At 39.4% G+C, this 24,361-nt stretch overlaps 6 protein-coding genes and 1 pseudogene across 12 annotated transcripts in view; 3 read left to right on the forward strand and 4 right to left on the reverse strand.

The window, feature by feature from the left end:
- LOC135344077 (nuclear pore complex protein Nup205-like) overlaps positions 1 to 24,361 on the reverse strand; it is a 189,771-nt gene that overhangs the window by 143,130 nt on the left and 22,280 nt on the right. The window lies entirely within an intron of this gene.
- Positions 1 to 24,361, forward strand: part of LOC135344131 (scavenger receptor cysteine-rich domain superfamily protein-like) — a gene marked incomplete in the record, with an annotated part of 804,697 nt that overhangs the window by 19,942 nt on the left and 760,394 nt on the right.
- On the forward strand, positions 104 to 6,418 carry LOC135344119 (T-cell differentiation antigen CD6-like). 7 transcript variants are annotated; one of them, XM_064541223.1, is made up of 9 exons: positions 104 to 562; positions 619 to 804; positions 864 to 1,013; positions 1,067 to 1,234; positions 1,288 to 1,419; positions 1,491 to 1,646; positions 1,695 to 1,868; positions 1,929 to 2,160; positions 2,393 to 3,141. In XM_064541223.1, exons 1-9 carry the CDS (start codon positions 388 to 390, stop codon positions 2,895 to 2,897), a joined length of 1,878 nt encoding a protein of 625 aa, XP_064397293.1. In that variant the 5' UTR covers positions 104 to 387; the 3' UTR covers positions 2,898 to 3,141. The 7 variants fall into 7 exon arrangements, with proteins under 7 accessions (XP_064397293.1, XP_064397291.1, XP_064397292.1 ...); XM_064541221.1 differs by having other exon boundaries at positions 118 to 562; positions 619 to 807; positions 2,393 to 3,132; XM_064541222.1 differs by having other exon boundaries at positions 127 to 562; positions 622 to 807; positions 2,393 to 3,115.
- On the forward strand, positions 10,033 to 12,659 carry LOC135344197 (uncharacterized). The gene is made up of 7 exons (XM_064541374.1): positions 10,033 to 10,132; positions 10,210 to 10,386; positions 10,452 to 10,604; positions 10,666 to 10,833; positions 10,881 to 10,985; positions 11,032 to 11,706; positions 12,013 to 12,659. Exons 6-7 carry the CDS (start codon positions 11,252 to 11,254, stop codon positions 12,557 to 12,559), a joined length of 1,002 nt encoding a protein of 333 aa, XP_064397444.1. The 5' UTR covers positions 10,033 to 10,132; positions 10,210 to 10,386; positions 10,452 to 10,604; positions 10,666 to 10,833; positions 10,881 to 10,985; positions 11,032 to 11,251; the 3' UTR covers positions 12,560 to 12,659.
- LOC135344137 (tyrosine-protein kinase FRK-like) lies at positions 14,562 to 16,137 on the reverse strand. The gene has a single exon (XM_064541258.1). The coding sequence runs from the start codon at positions 16,072 to 16,074 to the stop codon at positions 14,698 to 14,700; it is 1,377 nt and encodes a 458-aa protein (XP_064397328.1). The 5' UTR covers positions 16,075 to 16,137; the 3' UTR covers positions 14,562 to 14,697.
- Positions 18,316 to 20,690, reverse strand: LOC135344111 (uncharacterized). The gene has a single exon (XM_064541206.1). It carries the CDS (start codon positions 20,605 to 20,607, stop codon positions 18,445 to 18,447), a length of 2,163 nt encoding a protein of 720 aa, XP_064397276.1. The 5' UTR covers positions 20,608 to 20,690; the 3' UTR covers positions 18,316 to 18,444.
- On the reverse strand, positions 20,783 to 22,611 carry LOC135344127 (tyrosine-protein kinase FRK-like; annotated as a pseudogene).

Here is a 24,361-nt window from a genome sequence, read left to right on the forward strand (position 1 = left end):
CAAACAGCTAGTCATCTTTAGCTTGGAAATTGAACATTCCCAACACTAGTTATGTACAATCAAAGATAGCTTCGAAACCGGACCTGATTCTGTTAACACCCTCATCTACACAGGACTAGCTGAGGTACTTATCAATACCGTATAGGCTATAGCGGGTAATTCAGAAATGTTTGCCCCAAAAATTAATCTATATAGATTATACACAGCTGTATACCAATGGATAGAGACTTATAGTTGGACTTCCAGCTCATTCTAGTTGCCCACAATCACTAGATCTAGCTCATGAACAATTAATGAGCAATGCTAACGTTAACGTTGTGTATACACCTTGATATCATTAAATGCTAGTGTTACTTAAACAAACTTCCACTTATAATATACTCATGCATGGACAGAAAGGAAGCACCCAGAACATTGATAAATAGGCTTGAACAAGAGCATTATAGGCACAGTATACTATCTATTGGTATAATCATGAGCTTCTATAATTATTTGAAGAGAATGGCTATTGTACTATTCATAAGCTTTGCTCTACTAGCTACACAAGTCACAGCTCAAGCAGGTAAACATTGTTGCATCATAGTAACAAACATGCATGCTTCTCAAAACCTCCTATAGCAGATTGCATTAACAGCACACTCAGACTATCGATGGAGACAGATGATGGTGCTTCAATCAAAGGGCTTCCTGAGTACTGCTTTAGTGGAGTATGGAGGAGGATATGCATGGTTAATGGAGAAATGAGGGCAGAAGCAGAAACAAAGCAAAAACAAGCATGCAAACAATTAGGATACGGTGCTAAAAGTGGTGAGATATTGGATCGAGCACCTTTTGATATATAAGTATATAATACTGTCGCACAGCATCACTTTTACCAGGACTGCAGCTGGATACAGATGAAGAACCATTTGTAACAATTGGGAACTGCAGTATTAATGCAAAGAGCTTACAAGAATGTGAAGTGAGAGAGACTACTGACTGTACAATGCGAGAGCAGCTCAGATGCAACAGAGGTAAATACAAATTGTTCTATGTGATAACCAAGAGCTTTCTTCGTATTAAACAGCTTCCTGCCCAAGTGAACGAGTAAGACTAGTGGGTGGATCTACTGAACATCAAGGTCTAGTGGAGGTGTGCTCTGATGGACGCTGGGGAACACTGCATGCTAGAAATCCAACTGAAATTGCAAGGGAAGTTTGCAGAAGACTCTTGAATGGCGAGGATGAAGCCAATTGTAAGAATAAACCTACTCCTATATAAAACCTACACAATAATTATATTTCTCAGTTTCTAGTGTTACATCAATTTCTTCCAAGCCTGCCTACAACTGTTCAATTCTTAGGGGAACACTAACCTGTGAAGAATCTACTTACGACAATCATCATTTTCATCTAAACGTTTCATGTCCAATTTCTAATAGTAAGTTTTTAGTATACTGGCGTAACTGGCACAGTTGTAATCAATTATTGTGTTGTTCCTAATACACTTAGACAGCTGCAAGCAAGAAGTTAGATTGACTGATGGATACAGCTACAGGGAGGGGAGAGTTGAGGTTTGTTCAGGTGGCGTGTGGCGATCTGTCTGCAATTTTGGTCAAGAAGGAATTGCTGGAGCAGCTTGCTATCAAGCTGGGTTTCCAAGGGAAGGTAAGCCATATAAAATGCATACTTAGATAAACAAAAACTAACTCACAGGAGCCATGGTTACAAGCTATAGGAGAGAAACCACTGACAGAATTAGCTGCTGCTGTTTCGTTACAAACACAAATCTCAACTGTATTTCATGCAAGGAAGTTGCTTGCATTTACATGCTCGGTGTTGTTTGTCAGGTTTGGGACCATTTACAACCTGCAAACAATGCCAGTGAATGTAAGTACAGCCACCGTCAATTTACCACAGTCCCTATACACTATAACTCTTACTATACAGTCTCTACTACACCCCTCTCTGTAACAGAGTTCACAAGTCTGGACTCTACGACCCTGAGCCAGGGCACTGAACTTGTAACCAGTACCCAACTCACAATCACATCCCCTGACAACAACACAGTATTGTTTGGAGCCATTATTGGAGTGCTATTTACTCTACTGCTAGCTACACTAGTGGGATGGATGTGCACATGCATCATCATGCATAGGAACAACACTACAAAGTCAACTAGGTAAGTGATAACTGTTTGCACTCATTCCTTATACAGCGTTCAAATACACAAAGCAAAATTATAGGTACTTTACTTGCATCAATAATGTTTAAAAGCTTACACAATACTATAATATTATTTGCAGTAGACTCTATAAATATTAATTATGGAGGGAGAGGGCTAGGAAACACACGTACACACACATGCACACACACACACACACACACACACACACACACACACACACACACAGTTCTACAATCAAGGATCCAATAACTACGGATGACAACTATTCACTGGCACAAGTCATTGACTCTTCATACTATGAAGCCACGCCCACTAAACCACCACCTACAAGCCCCAGTAACGATGCAACTAACGAGTGCGAGTCTAAAACACAAATAATACACGTGGAATGTGCTACCTACGATAGTTACGCTGGCCCCAACCAGTTACTCTCGCAAGCAATCAACCCATCTAGCTACAATACTGTGAGCACAAGCGATGAAGGAATTGGAGACTATGATGTCATTGATAATAACAAGCCGAAACAGAAACCAAAACCATCCAACCCACCACCAGTGAAGGTTGAGGCCAGTAAGGGAGAAGATGAGTTCTACAATGCAGAGGAGCATATGTGTATAGGTACTGATATGAAAGCTAAGAGGGACAATAAATCAAGGAATGCAGAAACTGATGGACTGGAAGAGAACAAGACGAAGAAAGAGTCTGTATATAGTGTGCTCAGGCCTGTGTGAAGAATGGAGGGGGCGGCTGTGTGGGAAGTGGAGGGCTCAGAGGAAGACACGAGGTTGTGAAGCAAACAATTATTGCACGATAGCTCAAACATTATTTGCACATCAGATTTCTTTGTATTTGTTTTTGCTGAGTATGCACTATTTCATTAGCAATACTGACACTCAATACGCACTTTTAGCTGACGATTATTGACGTCCGACGAAGATCGGTAGTCTACTAGCGCAGCCGCTCTCGGACGTTCGCAACACACGTGACAATCAGCTCCGCCAGATTTGCCCATGGACAATTTGGGCCCGAAATACATTAGTCTAAACATACCATATTGTAGCACTACCAAACAGCTAGTCATCTTTAGCTTGGAAATTGAACATTCCCAACACTAGTTATGTACAATCAAAGATAGCTTCGAAACCGGACCTGATTCTGTTAACACCCTCATCTACACAGGACTAGCTGAGGTACTTATCAATACCGTATAGGCTATAGCGGGTAATTCAGAAATGTTTGCCCCAAAAATTAATCTATATAGATTATACACAGCTGTATACCAATGGATAGAGACTTATAGTTGGACTTCCAGCTCATTCTAGTTGCCCACAATCACTAGATCTAGCTCATGAACAATTAATGAGCAATGCTAACGTTAACGTTGTGTATACACCTTGATATCATTAAATGCTAGTGTTACTTAAACAAACTTCCACTTATAATATACTCATGCATGGACAGAAAGGAAGCACCCAGAACATTGATAAATAGGCTTGAACAAGAGCATTATAGGCACAGTATACTATCTATTGGTATAATCATGAGCTTCTATAATTATTTGAAGAGAATGGCTATTGTACTATTCATAAGCTTTGCTCTACTAGCTACACAAGTCACAGCTCAAGCAGGTAAACATTGTTGCATCATAGTAACAAACATGCATGCTTCTCAAAACCTCCTATAGCAGATTGCATTAACAGCACACTCAGACTATCGATGGAGACAGATGATGGTGCTTCAATCAAAGGGCTTCCTGAGTACTGCTTTAGTGGAGTATGGAGGAGGATATGCATGGTTAATGGAGAAATGAGGGCAGAAGCAGAAACAAAGCAAAAACAAGCATGCAAACAATTAGGATACGGTGCTAAAAGTGGTGAGATATTGGATCGAGCACCTTTTGATATATAAGTATATAATACTGTCGCACAGCATCACTTTTACCAGGACTGCAGCTGGATACAGATGAAGAACCATTTGTAACAATTGGGAACTGCAGTATTAATGCAAAGAGCTTACAAGAATGTGAAGTGAGAGAGACTACTGACTGTACAATGCGAGAGCAGCTCAGATGCAACAGAGGTAAATACAAATTGTTCTATGTGATAACCAAGAGCTTTCTTCGTATTAAACAGCTTCCTGCCCAAGTGAACGAGTAAGACTAGTGGGTGGATCTACTGAACATCAAGGTCTAGTGGAGGTGTGCTCTGATGGACGCTGGGGAACACTGCATGCTAGAAATCCAACTGAAATTGCAAGGGAAGTTTGCAGAAGACTCTTGAATGGCGAGGATGAAGCCAATTGTAAGAATAAACCTACTCCTATATAAAACCTACACAATAATTATATTTCTCAGTTTCTAGTGTTACATCAATTTCTTCCAAGCCTGCCTACAACTGTTCAATTCTTAGGGGAACACTAACCTGTGAAGAATCTACTTACGACAATCATCATTTTCATCTAAACGTTTCATGTCCAATTTCTAATAGTAAGTTTTTAGTATACTGGCGTAACTGGCACAGTTGTAATCAATTATTGTGTTGTTCCTAATACACTTAGACAGCTGTAAGCAAGAAATTAGATTGACTGATGGATACAGCTACAGAGAGGGGAAAGTTGAGGTTTGTTCAGGTGGCGTGTGGCTATCTGTCTGCAATTTTGGTCAAGAAGGAATTGCTGGAGCAGCTTGCTATCAAGCTGGGTTTCCAAGAGAAGGTAAGCCATAAAATGCGTACGTATAGAAAAACAAATAATACTCAAATTCAAAGGTGCGATGGTTACAAGCTACGGAGGAGAAACCAGTGGCGGAATGAGCTGCAACTGTTTAGATACGAACACAACTCTCAAATGCACTACATGCGAGATCACCAATTGCCATAATATTCTCAGTGTTGTTTGTCAGGCTTGGGAACATTTACAACCCGTAAACATAAGCAGTGAATGCACAGAACAGCCTCCTGTGATTGAGCCTGCCTCTACTACAGCTTCTACTACATGTATAGTCCCTACTACAGCTACTGCTATAACAGACTCCACTATCACTGGCACTGAACACGCAGTCAGTACCCAACCCACATTTACATCCCCTGTCAACAACACAGTTACACTGCTTGGAGCCATTATTGGAGTGCTGTTTGCTCTACTGCTAGCTACACTAGTGGGATGGATGTGCACATGTATCGTCGTGCATAGGAACAACACTACAAAGTCAACTAGGTAAGTGATAACTGTTTGCACTCATTCCTTATACAGCGTTCAAATACACTAAGCATAATTATAGGTACTTTACTTGTATCAATACACTTAGGAAAGCTTACAGCATTGTGTGCAGTAATATGGCCTAAATAAGCTGAGTGATGGTTTGATTATTATGATAAAGTTCTCTAAGAGCTCTTTTAGTTTCCAAATTGGCCAAATCCACCGCACTAGCAGTGAGCACTCAATGTTAGTTCTAGCAACAACATGGTATATGTATATGCTTTGGATAAATGATACTAAATATACACACCCACATGCACACACATGCATACGCTTACACACACACCCACACATGTATACTCCCACACACACACATACACTACTTCAGTTCCGCAACCAACAATCCACTTATCACGGATGACAACTATTCACTCGGACAAGTCATTGAATGTGTATACGATGAAGCCACACCCACTCAACCACCTCCTACAGATCCAGGCAACGAGGGCAAGCCAAAAATGCACACATCACACATGGAAACTGATTACGCTGACCCCAACCAGTTACTCTTCCAAACAGCCAAAATATCCACTTCCAATACTGTGACCACAAGCAATGATGGAATTGGAGACTATGCTGTCATTGATCATAACAAGCCGAAACCATCCAACCCACCACCAGTGAAGGTTGAGGCCAGTAAGAGTGATGATGAGTTCTACAATGCAGAGGTTCATATGTATGCAGCAGCTGTAAAGGGGCCGAATAATAGAGAGGAAGAGAATAAGACGAAGAAAGGTGCTAATCAGCCGGTGTATGATGTGGCCATGCCCGGGGAAGCTGTGTGGGGAGTGGAGGGGGCGGCTATGTGAGGAGTGGAGGGAGAGGAGGAGTACGCGTACTCGAGGTTGAAACTTTAATACATGCACTGTTGGTGTTCGTTTAGAGACTTAAAGCACTATTAATTTGAACATCAGATTCATGTTTTTGCTAAGTACGACTAGCTAAAATTATACAAAAATGTCATACAAAATAATTTGGCGATTGTAAAATTAATGCTATAGCCATTCCTTAATTCCCTCACCCATATTAAATCCTCAGCCTGCATTAAAAGGTGGTATATTATATTATCCGAGGCTTGAACAATACCGTATAGCGGATAATTCTGAAATGTTTTCCCCGAAAATTACTTGCTATATACATGAATTATATGACTCACGATTACTAGACATAGCTCATGAATAATTAACGAGCAATGATAATCTTAACATTGTGTACGCCTTTATATCAATCTTTAAATTATGCTATTGTTCTAGCTTAAACAAACTTCCACTATAATTATACTCCTGGATAGAAAGGAAGCACCACAACATTGATAAATAGGCTTCAAATTGAACAAGAGCATTATAGGCACAGTATCTATCTATTGATATATTCCTGAGCTTCCATAATTATTTGAAGAGAATGGCTCTTGTACTATTCACCAGCTTTGCTCTACTAGCTACACAAGTCACAGGTCAAGCAGGTAAACATTGTTGCATCATAATTATGTATAATTATAGTAGCAATCAGATACTATTATGCATGCATGCTTCTCATCAATCAAACCTCCTAGCAGATTGCATTATAACTAAACTCAGACTATATAATTAGCAATGGTGCAGATGATGGTGTTTCTGTCCAATATTCTGTGCAATATACACAAATGCTTTTTATACAGTTATCTGCCCCAAAGAGCGAGTAAGACTTGTGGGTGGATCCCCTGTACATCAAGGTCAAGAAAGTCAAGACGGTATAGTAGAAGTATGCTCTGATGGACGCTGGGGAAAAGTACAGACTAGCCAGCCACAACAAGTTGCAAGAGAAGTTTGCAAAAGACTTAACTTTAACGAGATGAATGAAATAACTAGTAACGGTAAGAATCTATATATCTCACACAAAACTATAATTATACTCGTGCAGTTTCTAATGTTTCATCTTCCGAACCTGCATTTGTCTACAACTGTTCAATTATTTGTGGATCCCTGACCTGTCAAGAATCTATAACAACAATGAACACAATTTTGATCTAAGTGTTTCATGTCACAACCCTCTTGGTAAATAATAAGATATGAATGTATAATTATAATTGTTTTTCCTAATAGACTCGGAAAGCTGTGATGGAACAGTTAGATTGGCTGATAGCTACAGCTACAGGGAGGGGAGAGTTGAGGTTTGCTTCAATGGTCAGTGGAGATCTGTCTGCAATTATGGTAGAGAAGGAAACGCCGGAGCAGCTTGCTATCAAGCTGGGTTTCCAAGAGAAGGTAAACATAAAATGCGTAAGAATAGGTAAATGCTCACATTAATGTATAAACTCATTTAAAGGTGCCGTAGTTACAAGCTATGAGAGAGATACCAGTGACAGAATGACACACTGCAACTGTTTAAATACAAATACAACTCTCAACTGCAATATATGCAGCGACTCTTGCACAAATATCCTTGGTGTTGTTTGTCAGGCTTGGGAAAATTTACAACCTGCAAATATAGGCAATGAATGTACAGTACAGCCTCCTATGATTGAGCCTACAAATCAATCTACTACAGCCTCCTCTGTAACGGACACAGGTCTGGACTCCACTACCATCCTGAGCCTCCCTGGGGGCACTGAAGTTGTAGCCAGTACCACAACAAGCACACCTCCTGACAACCACACAGTATTGTTTGGAGCCATTATTGGAGTGCTATTTGCTCTACTGCTAGCTACACTAGTGGGATGGATGTGCACATGCATCATCATGCATAGGAACAACACTACAAAGTCAACTAGGTAAGTGATAACTCATTTCTTATACATGCAGCGTTCAGATAGACTAAGCAAATACATGTCCAATGTACTTTAGTTGCATCAATAAACTTACTGAATAACAGTAAACAGCTTAAAGCTTACAGCATTGTTGTACTACATAATCGTGACAACAATGTTCCTACACTTTCATTTTCCGAATGGCCAAATCAAATGCACTAGCATTGTTCAATCAAAGTTAGTTCTAGCAAAAACATGTATACTTTGGGTTGTACGTAAATACACACTCACATGCACACACATCATGTATCATGTATACCAGGCCCAGATCTAGGCCGGGGGTGGGTTTCAGGGGTTGCAACCCTCCCAAACACTCACAAAAACTAGCTCAACCTACACTTGTGTTGCTTGTGACACACTAAGTAGTAAACACACAATAATTTTCATTCCACACATACCATTCCATACATGTATTATGACAAGGCACCTAGCTGTAGTAGACAGTAGATTTGTAAGTATACTTTGTGCATGTTTACTATGATATCAATTTCAATTAAGGGGCGTGGTCAAACATTTAGCGCGCGCGCTAACGCATGCTTTTGTTTTATAACCCCCGTATAAATTTTGGCTGGATTCGCCCCTGTATACACCTACACACCCACACACACACACACATGTATACGCCTACACACACACACATACACACATGTATACACCTACACACACACACACACACACACACACACACACACACACACACACACACACACACACACACACACACACACACACACACACACACACACACACACCTACTTCAGTTCTCCAACCAACAATCCACTTATCACGGATGACAACTATTCACTCGGACAAGTCATTGAATGCATATACGATGAAGCCACACCCACTCAACCACCTCCTACAGACCCAGCTAACGAGGGCAAGCCAAAAACGCATACATCACAAATAGACTCTGATTATGCTGACCCCAACCAGTTGCTCTTCCAAACAGCCAAAACATCCACTTCCAATACTGTGAATACAAGCAATGAAGGAATTGGAGACTATGCTGTCATTGATCATAACAAGCCGAAACCATCCAACCCACCACCAGTGAAGGTTGAGGCCAGTAAGAGTGATGATGAGTTCTACAATGCAGAGGTTCATATGTATGCAGCAGCTGTAAAGGGGCCAAATAATAGAGAGGGAGAGAATAAGACGAAGGAAGGTGCTAAACAGCCGGTGTATGATGTGGCCATGCCTGGGGAAGCTGTGTGGGGAGTGGAGGGGGCGGCTGTGTGAGGAGTGGAGGGGAGGAGGAGTACTCGAGGTTGAAACTTTAATACATGCACTGTTGGTATTCGGTTATATAATTATGTGAGACTTGAAGTACTTTTAATTTGCACATCATTAAATATTGTTTTTGCTAGCTACAAATTGTACGAAAATGTCATACAAAAATAATTTTGTAAACTAAAATTAATCCTTCTCTCACCCATGCATGTAATTATGTGTCTTTATAAGGTAGTTCTCACCTCCTCACATGGAAAGCTACAGTCACCTGCATTAAAGGTGGTATACTTCATGCATTATAATTATTATCCGAGGCTTGAAACAAAAGTATAGTTGGTAATTCTGAAATGTTTGCCCCGAAAATTACCCGCTATATGAATTATCATTCTAGCTGCTCACGATCACTAGATCTAGCTCATGAATAATTAACGAGCAATGGTTTACCCTAACCTTAACGTGGTGTATACACCTTGATATCAATCTTGCTATTGTTGCAGCAGCTAAAATAAACTTCCACTATATATACTCATGGACAAAAAGAGCACACCGAACATAGATATAGGCTTAAACAAGAGCATTATAGGCACAGTATATATCTATTGGTATAATCGTGAGCTTCCTATTTGAAGAGAATGGCTATTGTACTATTCATCAGCTTTGCTCTACTAGCTTCACAAGTCACAGCTCAAGCAGGTAAACATTGTTGCATCATAGTAACAAAGACACACTATAATTATAATTTATATGCATGCTTCTCAAACCTCCTATAGCATATTGTATTAACAGCACACTCAGACTATCAATGGAGACAGATGATGGTGTTTCAATCAAAGGGCTTCCTGAGTACTGCTTTAGTGGAGTATGGAGGAGGATATCACTATGCATGGAAAGGTTGGCAGACACAGAGCAAAAACTGGTATGCAAACAACTAGAATACGATGAAAGTGGTGAGATAATTCTCGAAACTACAAACTAACATTTATCAGGCACCTTCATGCATGATAACACACAGCATCGATATCAACATCAAGAGTTATGTATACAAGTGAAGCACCACATGTAACAATTGGGAACTGCAGTATGGATGCAAAGAGCTTACAAGAGTGTGAAGTGAGAGAGACTACTACTGACTGTAAAATGCGAGAGCAGCTCATATGCAACAGAGGTAAGCACACTCACTACATATACTTGTATTCTCTGCATGTGATAAGAGCTTTCTTGTGCAGTTATTTTCCCCAAAGAGCGAGTAAGACTAGTCGGTGGATCTATTGAGCATCAAGGTCAAGTGGAGGTGTGCTCTGATGGACGCTGGGGAATACTGCAGACTAGCCAGCCACAACAAGTTGCAAGAGAAGTTTGTAGAAGACTCGACTTTAACGAAATTACCAGTGACGGTAAGAAATCTATGTCACATGCACAGACCATGACAATCAGTCTATAGCATCTTCCAAGCCTGTCTACAACTGTTCAATTATTTGTGGATCCCTGACCTGTGAAGAATCTACAAACAACTTTGATCTATTGAGCATTTCATGCCAAAACATTGGTAAGTGCTATATAATATATGCTATATATAATTGTGTTCTCAATAGACCTGGAAAGCTGTGATGATGATGGACAAGTTAGATTGACTGATGGTTACAGCTACCGGGAGGGGAGAGTTGAGGTTTGCTTCAATGGCGTGTGGGGATCTGCATGTCTGCAATCTTCGTCAAAAAGGAATTGCCGGAGCAGCTTGCTATCAAGCTGGTTTTCTGAGAGAAGGTAGTTTTAATAAGCCAAAACACACAACACTTCAAACACATAGGTGCCATGGCTACTAGCTATGGAGAAGAGAGTAGAGGCTATTGCTGTAGTAATATCACAATAACCCTACAAAGCTGCCAACTATGCTTTATTCAGGGATGTGATATCCTTGGTGTTGTTTGTCAGGCTTGGGCTCAATTACAACCAACAAACAATGCCAGTGAATGTACAGTACAGCCTCCTATAATTGAGCCTACAGGTTCATCTAATATTATAGCCTCTACTACAGCCTCCTCTTTAACAGATTACACAAGTCTGGACTCTACTACCACCACCCAGAGCCGGGTCACTGAACCTGTAACCACTATCCAACCCACAAGCACACCTCCTGACAACCACACAGCACTGCTCGGAGCCATTATTGGAGTGCTATTTGCTCTACTGCTAGCTACACTAGTGGGATGGATGTGCACATGCATCATCATGCACAGGAACAAAACAAACACTACAAAGTCAACTAGGTAAGCAATAAGAATTTGACCTCATTCCTTATACAGCGTTCAAGCAAATATATTATGTCGAATGTACTTTAGTTGTATCAATTATAAACTTACCGAGTAACAGTAAACAACTTAAAAGCTTACAGCATTGTTCAGTATGGCTGGTTGTATATACTACATAATAATAATTATGACAACGTTCCTAGCACTTTCAGTTTCCGAATAATAATAATTTGCCAAACCAAATGCACTAACAATGTGCACTCAAAGCAAAAGCATGCATGCATGCTTTGGGTAAATACACACCCACAAACACACACTATTTAGTTCCACAACCAACAATCCACTTATCACGGATGACAACTATTCACTCGGACAAGTCATTGAATGTGTATACAATGAAGCCACACCTACTCAACCACCTCCTACAGACCCAACTAACAATGTCAAATCCAAAACGTCACAAATGGAAACTGCTACCTACGATTACGCTGGCCCCGACCTGTCACTCTCCCAACCAACCAACCCAACTAACTACGATACTGTGACTACAAGCGATGAAGGAATTGGAGACTATGATGTCATTACTGATATCAAACAGAAACCAAAACCATCCAACCCACCATCAGTGAAGGTTGAGACCAGTAAGAGTGAAGATGAGTTTTACAATGCAGAAGAGCATATGTACGCAGCTATTGATAAGAAAGCTAAGAGGGAAAATAAACCAGAAACTGGTGGAGAGGAAGAGAACAAGATGAAGAAAGGTGCTAATCACCCGATGTATGATGTGGCCATGCCTGGGGAGGCTGTGTGGGGAGTGGAGGGGGCGGCTGTGTGTGAAGTGGAGGGGGAGTACTCGAGGTTGAAGCGTTGACACACTGGTGGTGTTCGGTTATAATTATGTGAGACTTGATTTGCACATCAGTTAGTTTAAATAGTGTTTTTGCTGAGTAAGACTATAAAATTATATGCTTAATTTGGCGATTGTAAATTAATGGTAAAACTGATTACGCCATCCTTCCACTATTTATTTGTATTTTTGAGTTCACGAGTATTGGTCCCTGTAGTCTAGACACATTGAGTTAGCATATACACAGTGCCGGCTCTCTAAAGTACGCCGTAATGACCACCTTGATACCAGCCATTTAGTTTGGCACGGATTGCTATAGATAGATGTTTAACTCGGCCTGAAATGCGGTCACTTGCTATTCCGTATACTGGCTGCCCCAAACTAGTTGGGCCTGGCCCGACTTTCCGTTAGGACGGGAGGTCGGGGTGCAAGCTTATCTGAGATTTGTTCTGCTGCATTATGTAACACTCTCAAGTCAAATGCTGCAATCTGATAGGGCGCCACTATACTGGCGGCAGAACAAATTCCAGATAAGCTTGCAATCCGACCTTCCGTTGAAAAGAAAAAACAATTACTAATCAAACTGTTATATCCAATATAGTAAACGTATTCAATAACAATGAAAGTACAACAATAACAATTAACCTCAAAGAAAGCATATTCCTATACCATAATTATGCACTGTTGTTGAATTGGACACAGGTGTGATTTCAGTCGTGCATTTGACAGTTCATGCTCCAACATAGTATAACAGTATAATTACAGATGATTAATTATAAGCAGTCATCTCTAATGGAGGAAGAGCCTAATGCAGACTATCTTTACTACCTCCAAACCCCAACTTATGATGTACCGGTAGAAGTTGATGTTCATGAGTATGAATGGTGTTTTGTTGAGAGCCCCTCAGAAGAATCTTTCTGCTTCAAATGCAAGAAGATCTTAAACAAGCCTGTGCTCACGGAATGTTGTGGGATTCATTTATGCACGTCATGTGCTGAGCCAGACATGCCAGGCGATTCTCAGTGCCCACAGTGCTCCTTTTTACAAGCAAGCTGTATGATAAATGGAGGGCTATTCTTCGCCTCAGGGTTTTTTGCCCACTGGGGGGAGTGGAGGGGGAGTGCACGAGGTTGAAGCATTGATACATATAGACACTTATGTATTAGTTATTGCCCAGCCAGAGTGCAATATATGGCATATTGCACGAGGGCGCCTGCAATAACTAACTTGTTGCCCAATGACGTTAAACTCGTCTGACTGGTCATATAAGTCATACTAAAAGACATGTGTTTTGAAGAAAGTTAGTGTATTCATTAGTTTGCTGAATTCCGTAGTAAATTTTTAGGTTTTCTTATACCTATTAAAAGTAGTAGCCTATAAAAGAACCAAATGAGTTCTTGGGTGGGTTGGTGGGGCATAGGTCCTAAATGGATATCTCTTACAGAAATTTACGTACAGTGGAAGTGATACAACATGCCATATACTGAGCACTGGATTGCTTTGATCTGCCCACTTAATTATAATTATTTGCACATCAGATTCTAGTTAAACAACTATATTTTATAGAGTAAAAATAAGGTATATACCATTCACTGGAATAGTGAATCCAACACTGTACACAATGTAATAAAGCTGAAGGTGTAATGTTAGCAACTGGCAAGTATTCCAAAAACCATTATATCTACGTACCATCACAAAGAAGCATCACGAAGATAATAGAGCAATACAGTTCTCATCGTGGTCTCCATCAACAATTATTATTGCTATACTTTTTCTAGACTATAGACTATTGTACGCGGCCGTGGCTGTCAATTAATATTCTGTTTATTGCAAGTTCCTAGTATATCTGATAGCATACGGTCAGTACTTGAGACATGAATTGTGTCGTGTTGAACTGACAGTTATGTTTCGAGCATGTTTTTTAGTATCAATGTGTACCTCATACGTAATATTGAGCAGGTGAATATCATTAATTTTAATTACTAAGACTAATAATTTAATTATTGTGGCCCTCATTTCTCAGTAATAATTAAATAATGTAATAGCAAAACACCAATGCACTTAATTATTAATTTTTACAAGCTTGTTTGACCAATGTTCGAAAAATCAAGATGACTCACATTTCAGTTATCACACAATGAATTCACTATGCTTAGCTTTTATTACAGACTACTATAAACTGATTCTGATTCTGATTCTGATTCTGATTTCGATTCTGATTCTGATTCTTGCTCAACTAAAGACGATATTACTGTATTGAGTGCTGGCCTAATCCAAGGCTCCTGTTTTAAGCATTGAGTCATTAGTTTATAACAGATGACTGGGCACTTCAAAAGTTGAGGCACATACTCAACATCTTCACTTAAAAGTGCGTACGCTGGATTGACGGTTAGTAATCGAACATCTTCGTCCACGTTCGTAATGGATGATTGAGAGTTGCTTCGAGTGATCACTTCCCAGATTAATGTACCGTAGGACCATACATCTGATTTTAAGCTAAATTTTCGCTCTTTTAAAGCTTCTGGTGAGCAATTGCATCTAGAAATGCTTTCATTCTCTTTTATTACAACCTCTGCAGCATAGTACTCTAAACATATTGCGCTACCAAACTCTCCAATTTTTAGTATTAAACCTTCACCAACATGTATCGTTTCAGCTCTAATGTTTCGATGTATGCAAAGGTTCTGGTGAAGATAGTCAAGTCCTTGTGCAACTTGTTCACACATTGATATTTGCTGGTGTAAAAGGATTGTAACATTTGATCGTAGATACTGCTTTAAGGTTCCATGATCCATATGCTCTAGTATTATACAAATCGGCTCACTGTTGGACACTATCCCGTGAAGCTTGATGATGTTACTATGGTCTAGTTTCATTAGAGTACGAGCCTCCTGAAGAAAATCTACTGACGAGATTCCCAGCTCAAGCATTTTTATGGCCACTGGATAATCATTGTATGTACCTTCCCACTTTTTAATCACGCTATTACTATCAGCGCTTTTTGAATCCATTTTTGTTAGTTCAATATTTAGGTCAGATCGTTTAATTTCCCAGCGTGAGCGTATTACTTGGTTGGCATGCTGCTCAAGATCATTATACTTTTGTTTAAGATATGACACCAACTCTTCTGTATTTCTATTAGTCTCCTTGTATTTCTCTTCGATTGCTATTTTTAGCTCTTCTATTTGTTGCTTAAAGATGTTGGTGACTTTATGAAACTGATCGTTTTTCTCAGTAACATATTTTTGCAAAAGCTCCTCTTTTTTATGCAGTTGTTCTAAGAAAAATTCACCATTAAGATGTAAATGATGTGGAGATTTTACTACTAGATGCTCTGTTAGATTCTTCCTTTGTATCTGCTCTGTGCATCCTGCGTAACTGTAGTAGCATTCAACTATCTCCTCTGGGCATTCTAACAAATGTTGTTGCAAGTTCTTCTGTTTGACAGGCTCTATTCCGCAGCTGTTGGGACAGGGGGTGGGGATATCTGGACAATCTTTCTTGTGTTCTCCGCTAACCACAACCTGCTCACCATTCATACCACAGTACTCGCAAGTCACTGGTCGCCGTGGGCATAGTGTCTCGGTGTGTTCAAAAAGTTTATACCTCTCAAGACTCTTGCCGCATTTATGTTGGCATTCTAACATAGTGTAGTCACAATAATCATCGCTTTCCGCATCTTTGTGTGTTTCTCGTTGCCCTAGTTGTCCAATCCAAAGACATCCACGATCAGCTAGAGGACACCTCACTCTTAATGCAAGAACCTTCTCCCATTTAAACTTATCTAAAATCGCTGGTTGAGATGTTTCACCACATTGTGGACACTGATACTTGTTAAAAACATCTGGCTCAATGCAATAATATGGATTCTCGATACAAGATGCACAATAGTGCTTGCTGCAACATCCAGTTAACATAGGAAAACCGAAAACTTTTGTACAAGCAGGACAGATAAAGTCTCTTGAAGGAGGATCTATGAAGTCAGATAAATCAATATCATCCCATTTTCGATGTATCTTCAACGGTAACAAATCAGATGTTTCGATTTTTGCCACCGAATCAAGTGGGTTATATAATTCTTCCATGTTGTTATAATCTTCATCATCTTCAGAATCTTCATCTCGAACTAACGTTGCAGAACAGCAAACCGAATGGCATAACAAATCTTTCTTTGCAACTTTTTGCCCACATTTATCTGGGCAGTTAATCTCAACATGTTTGCAATCTCCGGTGGTTAAATCAAGATGAGCCCCTCTAGCTCCTAGCTCTCCGATCCATGGACAGCCACTGTTGAACAAAGGGCATCTTACATTTAGCTTAAGAATTTCTTTCCATTTTTCGTTATCAATTGAAGCAGCAATGTCATCTTGACCACAGTCTGGGCAAATGTAAGTAGTTGTGTGCCAGTTGTATGGGTCTTCTATGCATGAAGCACAGTAATATTTATTACAGCATTCAGTCAACATCGGCCTTCTTAGTTCAAATTTGCAATGTCGACAAGAGCACTCTCTTGGAAGATTGTTAACAAAGTCTACTGGATATTGGTCCATATTGCTTCCAATGCAAGTGATTGGACATTCATCTTCATGTTTTCCGCTGATGAAATCATACTCTCCCTTTTCATTGCAATGCGAGCAAATTGCTGGACGTTTGGGACAGTCCTCCTCCATATGCTTTGTTAGTTTGTTTTTGTCTTCAAACCTTTTCCCACACTTACGCCGGCAATCTTTTTCAGCATATTCACAGTCTCCAGTCAGTGGATCTGTGTGTGTTTTTCTTGATCCCAGCTCTCCCACCCAAAGACACCCACGTCCAATGAAAGAGCATTTCACTTTCAGTTGTCCAATCATGGCCCACATCTGCTCATCAAGCTTTACATCAACATCGTACATTTTGCATCGTGGACACTCAACCTCGCAGTAGGTTCGCATATCATAATCATCATCTTGTAGGCATTCCTTACAAAAATGTGTCTGACAACAGCTTGCCAGCATCGGTTTTCTCAGTACATTATCACAGACGTAGCAGATGAATTCCTCTGGAGGAGGGTCAACAAATTGAGCCCATCTGTAATTTACATAACATGCCATAGTAACTAACTCTAGATTTTCTGGGCCTGTAACAGTGAGGCAACAGTAGCCTGCATGGCCTTATTTATAATAATTATTGTCCAGCTAGTAAACGTTTTGTTTTGACAGTTACAATGAAAGTAAAACTATAACATTTCAGCTATGTTTAACAGTTGGTTAACGATGGTGATGATAAATAAACATTTCCTTAGCCGTTGTGTAACTACTGTCAGTAAGTTTGTTATGATAGTGATGACAAATAAACATTTCCTTAGCCGTTGTGTAATTACTGTCAGTAAGTTTGTTATGATAGTGATGACAAATAAACATTTCCTTAGCCGTTGTGTAATTACTGTCAGTAAGTTTGTTATGACATTTTGCATCGTGGACACTCAACCTCGCAGTAGGTTCGCATATCATAATCATCATCTTGTAGGCATTCCTTACAAAAATGTGTCTGACAACAGCTTGCCAGCATCGGTTTTCTCAGCACATTATCACAGACGTAGCAGATGAATTCCTCTGGAGGAGGGTCAACAAATTGAGCCCATCTGTAATTTACATAATATGCCATAGTAACTAACTTAGATCTTCTGGGCCTATAACAGTGAGGCAACAGTAGCTTGCATGGCCTTATTTATAATAATTATTGTCCAGATAGTAAACGTTTTGTTTTAACACTTACAATGAAAGTAAAACTGTCACTTGTTTAACAGTTGGTTAACGATAGTGATGATGATTGTTAAATAATCATTACTGTTAGTAAATTTGTTTTGACAGTTAAAATGAAACTAAACTGTCGCATAATTAGCAATGTTTAGCAGTTGACTTAAAAGGTTGTTAAATAATAACTGTGGCATAGTCATGCGAATCTTTGACATGTTCTAGTAAGTCTATTATTGCTTCAAATGTTGGTCTTCTCCAAGGATTAGATTTCCAACAATCTTGCATTAAAGAATAAAGCTTTGGGGGGCAATTGCTCGGTTGATACATACAATGTCCAGAAATAATTCTTTGAATGACCTCTACATTACTTTGGTTCGGATATGGTGTTCGACCACGTGTTGCAATTTCATACATTAGTACTCCATAGGACCACACGTCTGATTTTAAGATGAATTTTCGTTCCAAAAGGACTTCTGGGGGGCTCCATCTAGCTGGTATCATCTCCTCTTTTGAAGCTATGTACTCTTCTTTGTAATAAGTTAACTGTTTGGCTTTTTTAAAGTTGGAAATTTTACAGACACATTTTTGTCCAATACAAATTGTTTCAGCTCTAATGTTTCGATGTATGCAAAGGTTCTGGTGAAGATAGTCAAGTCCTTGTGCAACTTGTTTACACATTGATATTTGCTGGTGTAAAAGGAATCTACCTGTCGATCGTAGATACTGCTCTAAAGTTCCATGATCCATACGCTCTAGTATTATACAAATCGGCTCACTGTTGGACACTATCCCGTGAAGCTTAATGATGTTACTATGGTCTAGTTTCATTAGAGTACGAGCCTCCTGAAGAAAATCTACTGACGAGATTCCCAGCGGAAGCATTTTTATGGCCACTGGAGCATCTTTGTAGGTACCTTCACACGTATCTTCATTTTTGTCAGGAGACAACAATGTGGTATATCTTAATTGGTCTCTTGATATTTGCCAAGTTAAATGAGCAGTTGATGCTGTTTCCTCATTTAGTTTCTTGTAATTGCATTGAACGTCTTTTACAATTTTTTCGGAATCGATACGAAGCTCTCGATACGGTATGTCACACATCTCTACTAACTTTATAAGCTCTTTAATATGACAGTTGTACAACTCAAATAGTTGTTGATCTTTTTCTGTTTCCAGTTTATGTATTAAATCGTCTTTTTTATCAAGTTCTTTGACAAAAAATTGGGTTTGCAACTGAATATGTTTTAGCGAATTTTCTTGAATATGCTCTATCAACTTCTTCCTTTTAGCTTCAAAATTGCACCCTGTATAATTGAAGCTACATTCAACTATCTCCTCTGGGCATTCTAACAAATGTTGCAGCAAGTCCTTCTGTTTGACAGGCTCTATTCCACAGCTGTTGGGACAGGGGGTGGGGATATCTGGACAATCTTTCTTGTGTTCTCCGCTAACCACTACTTGTTCACCATTCATACCACAGTACTCGCAAGTCACTGGTCGCCGTGGGCAAAAGTATTTTAAATGTTCTTCATAATCGTATTTCTCAAGCTCTTCTTCGCAACCATATTTGCATTCAATGTTAATATATTGGCAATCTCCTGTTTCTGTTTGAATATGATTTGCTCTCGCGCAAATTTCCCCTGTCCAAAGGCAACCACGGTGAGAAAATGGGCACTTCACATCTAACTCAAGAATACGCTTCCATTTTGAGTCATCTATTATTGATATGGAACATATTTTTTCACACTCGGGGCAGTAACGAGTTTTATCGTCCTCATCGTGTGGGTTGTTGAAACACCATGTGCAGAAATGCATTTTACAGCACCCTGTTAGAATTGGCTTCTTTAGAACACTGTTACAAGCTGAGCAGATAAATTCGTTCGGGGGAGGCTCAACAAAATCAAAGTCATAAAGAAGAATAGTATCCGTAATGTTCAGATCTTGACTAACGTCTAAATTCTCGACAGGTGACAGCACTTCTTCTTCAACTTTGTATTGGCAGTCTCCTGTCTCTGGCTTAAGATGACTTGCTCTTGCATGAAGTTCCCCGGTCCAAAGACAACCACGGTGAGAAAATGGGCACTTCACATTCAAGTTTAGAATGTACTCCCATTTTTGTTCATCAAGTACAGAGGATAAACATATTTGCGAACAATTGTGGCAGTAAAGCTTCATATCATCTTCATCATCTGGATTATTGAGACACCAAATGCAGAAATATTTCTTGCAGCACCCTGTCAGAATTGGCTTCTTTAGCACACTGTTACAAGCTGAGCAGATGTATTCATCAGAAGGAGGTTCAACAAAATCCCAGTCATAACTGAAGATTGAATCCATGCTGATCAATATGAGGTTTGACTTACAATAGCTATTATGAATCGTAATTATACGAAAGACCGACCTATATGCAATGTAGTTATTGCATAAACGGTGTTTGGTATGTGTAAAATAGTTCATTGTGTTTATTTTACACTTTTACACGGAACAGTGAATGTGAGAAATAAGCGTGAAAACAACAACTTTTATTATTTTAAATTAACATTATTTTAGCTATAAATCATTTAACTGGTCAACTATTGTACTGAATGAAGGTCTTTGCATCGGATCTTCACTCCAACACAGTTTCATAATCTGGTAAACTTCATACGAGCATTGAGCGGGTTTGTTCATTTTACACCCTGACTCAATGAAGTCTTCTACGTCGGACATCTTCATAGCCTTGCACGTCATGACTTCATATTGCAAAATACCAAATGACCAAACATCTGATTTTATAGAGTATCTGTTTTCGTAATAACTTCTGGTGCTGATTTGAACGACACTCTTTCACCTTGTGGGATTTCAAATTCATCCTGTTGATCCTTTAAAATTCTAGATTGTGTGAAACTTCCAATTTTACATCTTAGATCATTTCCAACGAGTATGCTACGAGATGTTAAAGATCTATGGATAAGGTGTAGGCCTTCAAGATAGGCCATTCCTAATGCTACTTGTTGAATTATAGAAAGTTGCTCTTTCAGACTTAAATTTTTACCTTCATTTCGGAAATAGTGGGACAAATTTCCATGATTCATGTATCCAGTCACGATAAGAAATGGTTCTTGAGTTGTACTTACTCCCCATAACTGGACCACGTTAGGATGTTGAAGCTGCTTCAAAAGATATGCTTCTTGCAGGAACATTGATGATGTGACTGTGCCAAGCTTTTGTTTCTTGATTGCAACTGTCTTATACCCGAACTCCTGTCCCTTCCACACTTCCGTTAAAGGGCCAGATGTGATTTTGGAGACCAACTGAAGCTGTCTCCGATCTAGCTCCCATAGCAACCTATCGTTTGTGTGCTTGCTAAACAGCACTTTCATGGTAAGCTCATAGTGCTCATGAACTTCATTCATCCTTTGTCTTGTTCTGCTGTGCTCTGTTTCGGTCTGGCTTATTTTATCTTTCAAATGAGATTTTTGACTTTCCAAACTATCTCTATTAACAAATTCGTGTAACCGTTTTTCACTCTCTTCAGCATATTGTTCAAACGTTCGCTTACTTTTTTGAACACTATTACGGGCATACATTGTTTCAAGCTGCAGATGTTGCTGAAATTGATCTTCTAGATGTTGGAGCATATCCTTTCTTTTAGTAAGGACATCACATCCAGCAAACCTGTAATTGCAAGGTATTGAAAGCTCTGGACATGTTTCCATGTGCTCATCAAAAAATGCTTGATTAAATCCTTCACCGCATATGTTGGGGCACAGTACATAATACTCGGGGCAGATGTGAAGATGGTCACCTATAATGTCCTCGTATTGACCCGTTGTTTTGCAATGTACACATACGGCCGAGCGTTTCGGACAAAGATTCTCAAAGTGATCAGTTATTTGGTGACGTTCAAGGCTTTCTCCACATCCGTTAGCACATTCAAAGTCCATATAATGGCAGTTACTCAGAAGATGCTCGTGACATGCTTTTAGTTCTCCCTCCCACTCACACCCTCTCTCTTTTAGTGGGCAAAAAACCCTGAGGCGAAGAATAGCCCTCCATTTAGATTTGTTGAGCATACATCTTGCTTGTAAAAAGGAGCACTGTGGGCACCGGGACAGTTTAGTAGAATCGCTTGGCATGTCTGGCTCAGCACATGACGTGCACAAATGAATCCCACAACATTCTGTGAGCACAGGCTTATCCAGGATCTTCTTGCATTTGAAGCAGAAAGATTCTTCTGAGGGGCTCTCAACAAAACACCATTCATACTCATGAACATCAACTTCTACCGTTACTTCATAAGTTGGGTCTGTGAGGTAGTAAAGAAAGTCTGCTGTATATACAGGCTCTTCCTCCATTTGAGATAACTGCTTATTATTAACGATTTGTAATTATTTATACTGATATACTATGAAAAGGTGGGTTGGAGCAGCAATGCATACTGAAAATCACACCTGCTGTGTTCATATGCATGGTATAGAAATATTGTAGCTTGCTTATACTTTCATTGTTATTGAACACGTTTACTATATCGGATATAACAGTTTACTTACTGCAAATAAGTATTTTGTTTTTCGTTTTAAAGTATATCACATTGTAAAACTGAAGTGAAAGATAATTGCACACCCACACAGCCTCACGCATTCAATATAATTATGCCAGCCTGAGGTCATTTTTTCTGTTACTCAAATGCAATGCCCCATACTAAGTAACACCAAGGGCGTATAAAGAAGAGAGGGCATGCAACAGCAAAATAACAGAGGTTCAAACGTAGGCGGATGAATGTTTGAACCCTACTAGCTATATGTACTGATAGTGGAGTTGCTAGCCTCGATCTCAGGCAGAGTTTTCGCTTTATAAGGGTTCGGCGAACAACTAGGCCTGGTACTAGTTGTCTGCGCATGCGTCAGTCGAAAAGTACTTGTTATGCACTGCGAGGTCCTTTATAGGACACCTAATTCGGGTCAAATCTGGATTAAAGGCCTTGTGTAAAAGGGGCTATAGTATAGCTCTTAATCTTATACATACAGTATCAATCATGCATCTAGTAGTAGGGAAGTTATTGCATTCAACTCAACAATAATTATAACGGAGACATTGCACATGTGGTTGGCTGTCACAAAATAACCCCCTCAAAGTGAGGGCCACAGCATGACAAACCGTCGTTGTCATAGTGATTATAATACAAGCAAGAAACGGAATTCACCCTACAATAAAGTAGGCACTGCTCATGCATTAATATAAGGCACACATGAATTGATATCCTCAAATTAATACCGAAACTGTAACATTCGAAACAATGTCAGTCTAACACGATACAATCACAATATCTTAACTGCTGACCATATTATATCAGGTACTAGTACACAGTAAAAACAGATTCGTTATAATAACATAAAACATCTCAAATAAAATGCATCATTTGAAATTTAATGTAGAAATGACAGAAATTTATGTCATTTCTACATTAAATTTCAAATGATGCATTTTATTTGAGATGTTTTATGTTATTATAACGAATCTGTTTTTACTGTGTAGGAACTTGCAATAAACATAACATTGACAGCCATGGATGACCATGTACAATAGTTTATAGTCCAGCAATCAGTAGCAATATTGGCAGAGACCACAATGAAGATTGTATTGCTCTGACCATGCTTCTTTGTGGCCAACTATAGTGAAAGCAAGTAAGTATGCATCAACTGTTGGGACAGTTTGCAATTTATATATTCAGATTATGGTGCTGGTGGGTAATTCTGCATGGGAATTTTTTTGATATCTTGATGCTATTAAGAATTAAAACTTAATATTGAATTGTGCATTATCATAATTATATATGTTACTGAGAAGTGCACACGAGGGCCACAGTATGACAAACAGTTGTCATAGTAATCACAACACAAGCAGAAAATGATAATTCACTCGGCAATACGAGGCCCCCTACTCAATATTACAAGTGCAAAAAACATTTTGTGAAAAAATGGGGAAGAGTAGGGTTGGAAGAGCATGCGCACTGAAGTAACAAAAAGTTCGAAAACAAGATGTGGGTTGGTATAGTCTTGCATGCTCCAACTAGTTGGGGGTGGGGTGCAATCTTTAACAGTTGGGTCCC

Source organism: Halichondria panicea, chromosome 11, assembly GCF_963675165.1.
Source record: "Halichondria panicea chromosome 11, odHalPani1.1, whole genome shotgun sequence".
In the NCBI taxonomy this organism is placed as follows: Eukaryota; Metazoa; Porifera; class Demospongiae; order Suberitida; family Halichondriidae; genus Halichondria; species Halichondria panicea.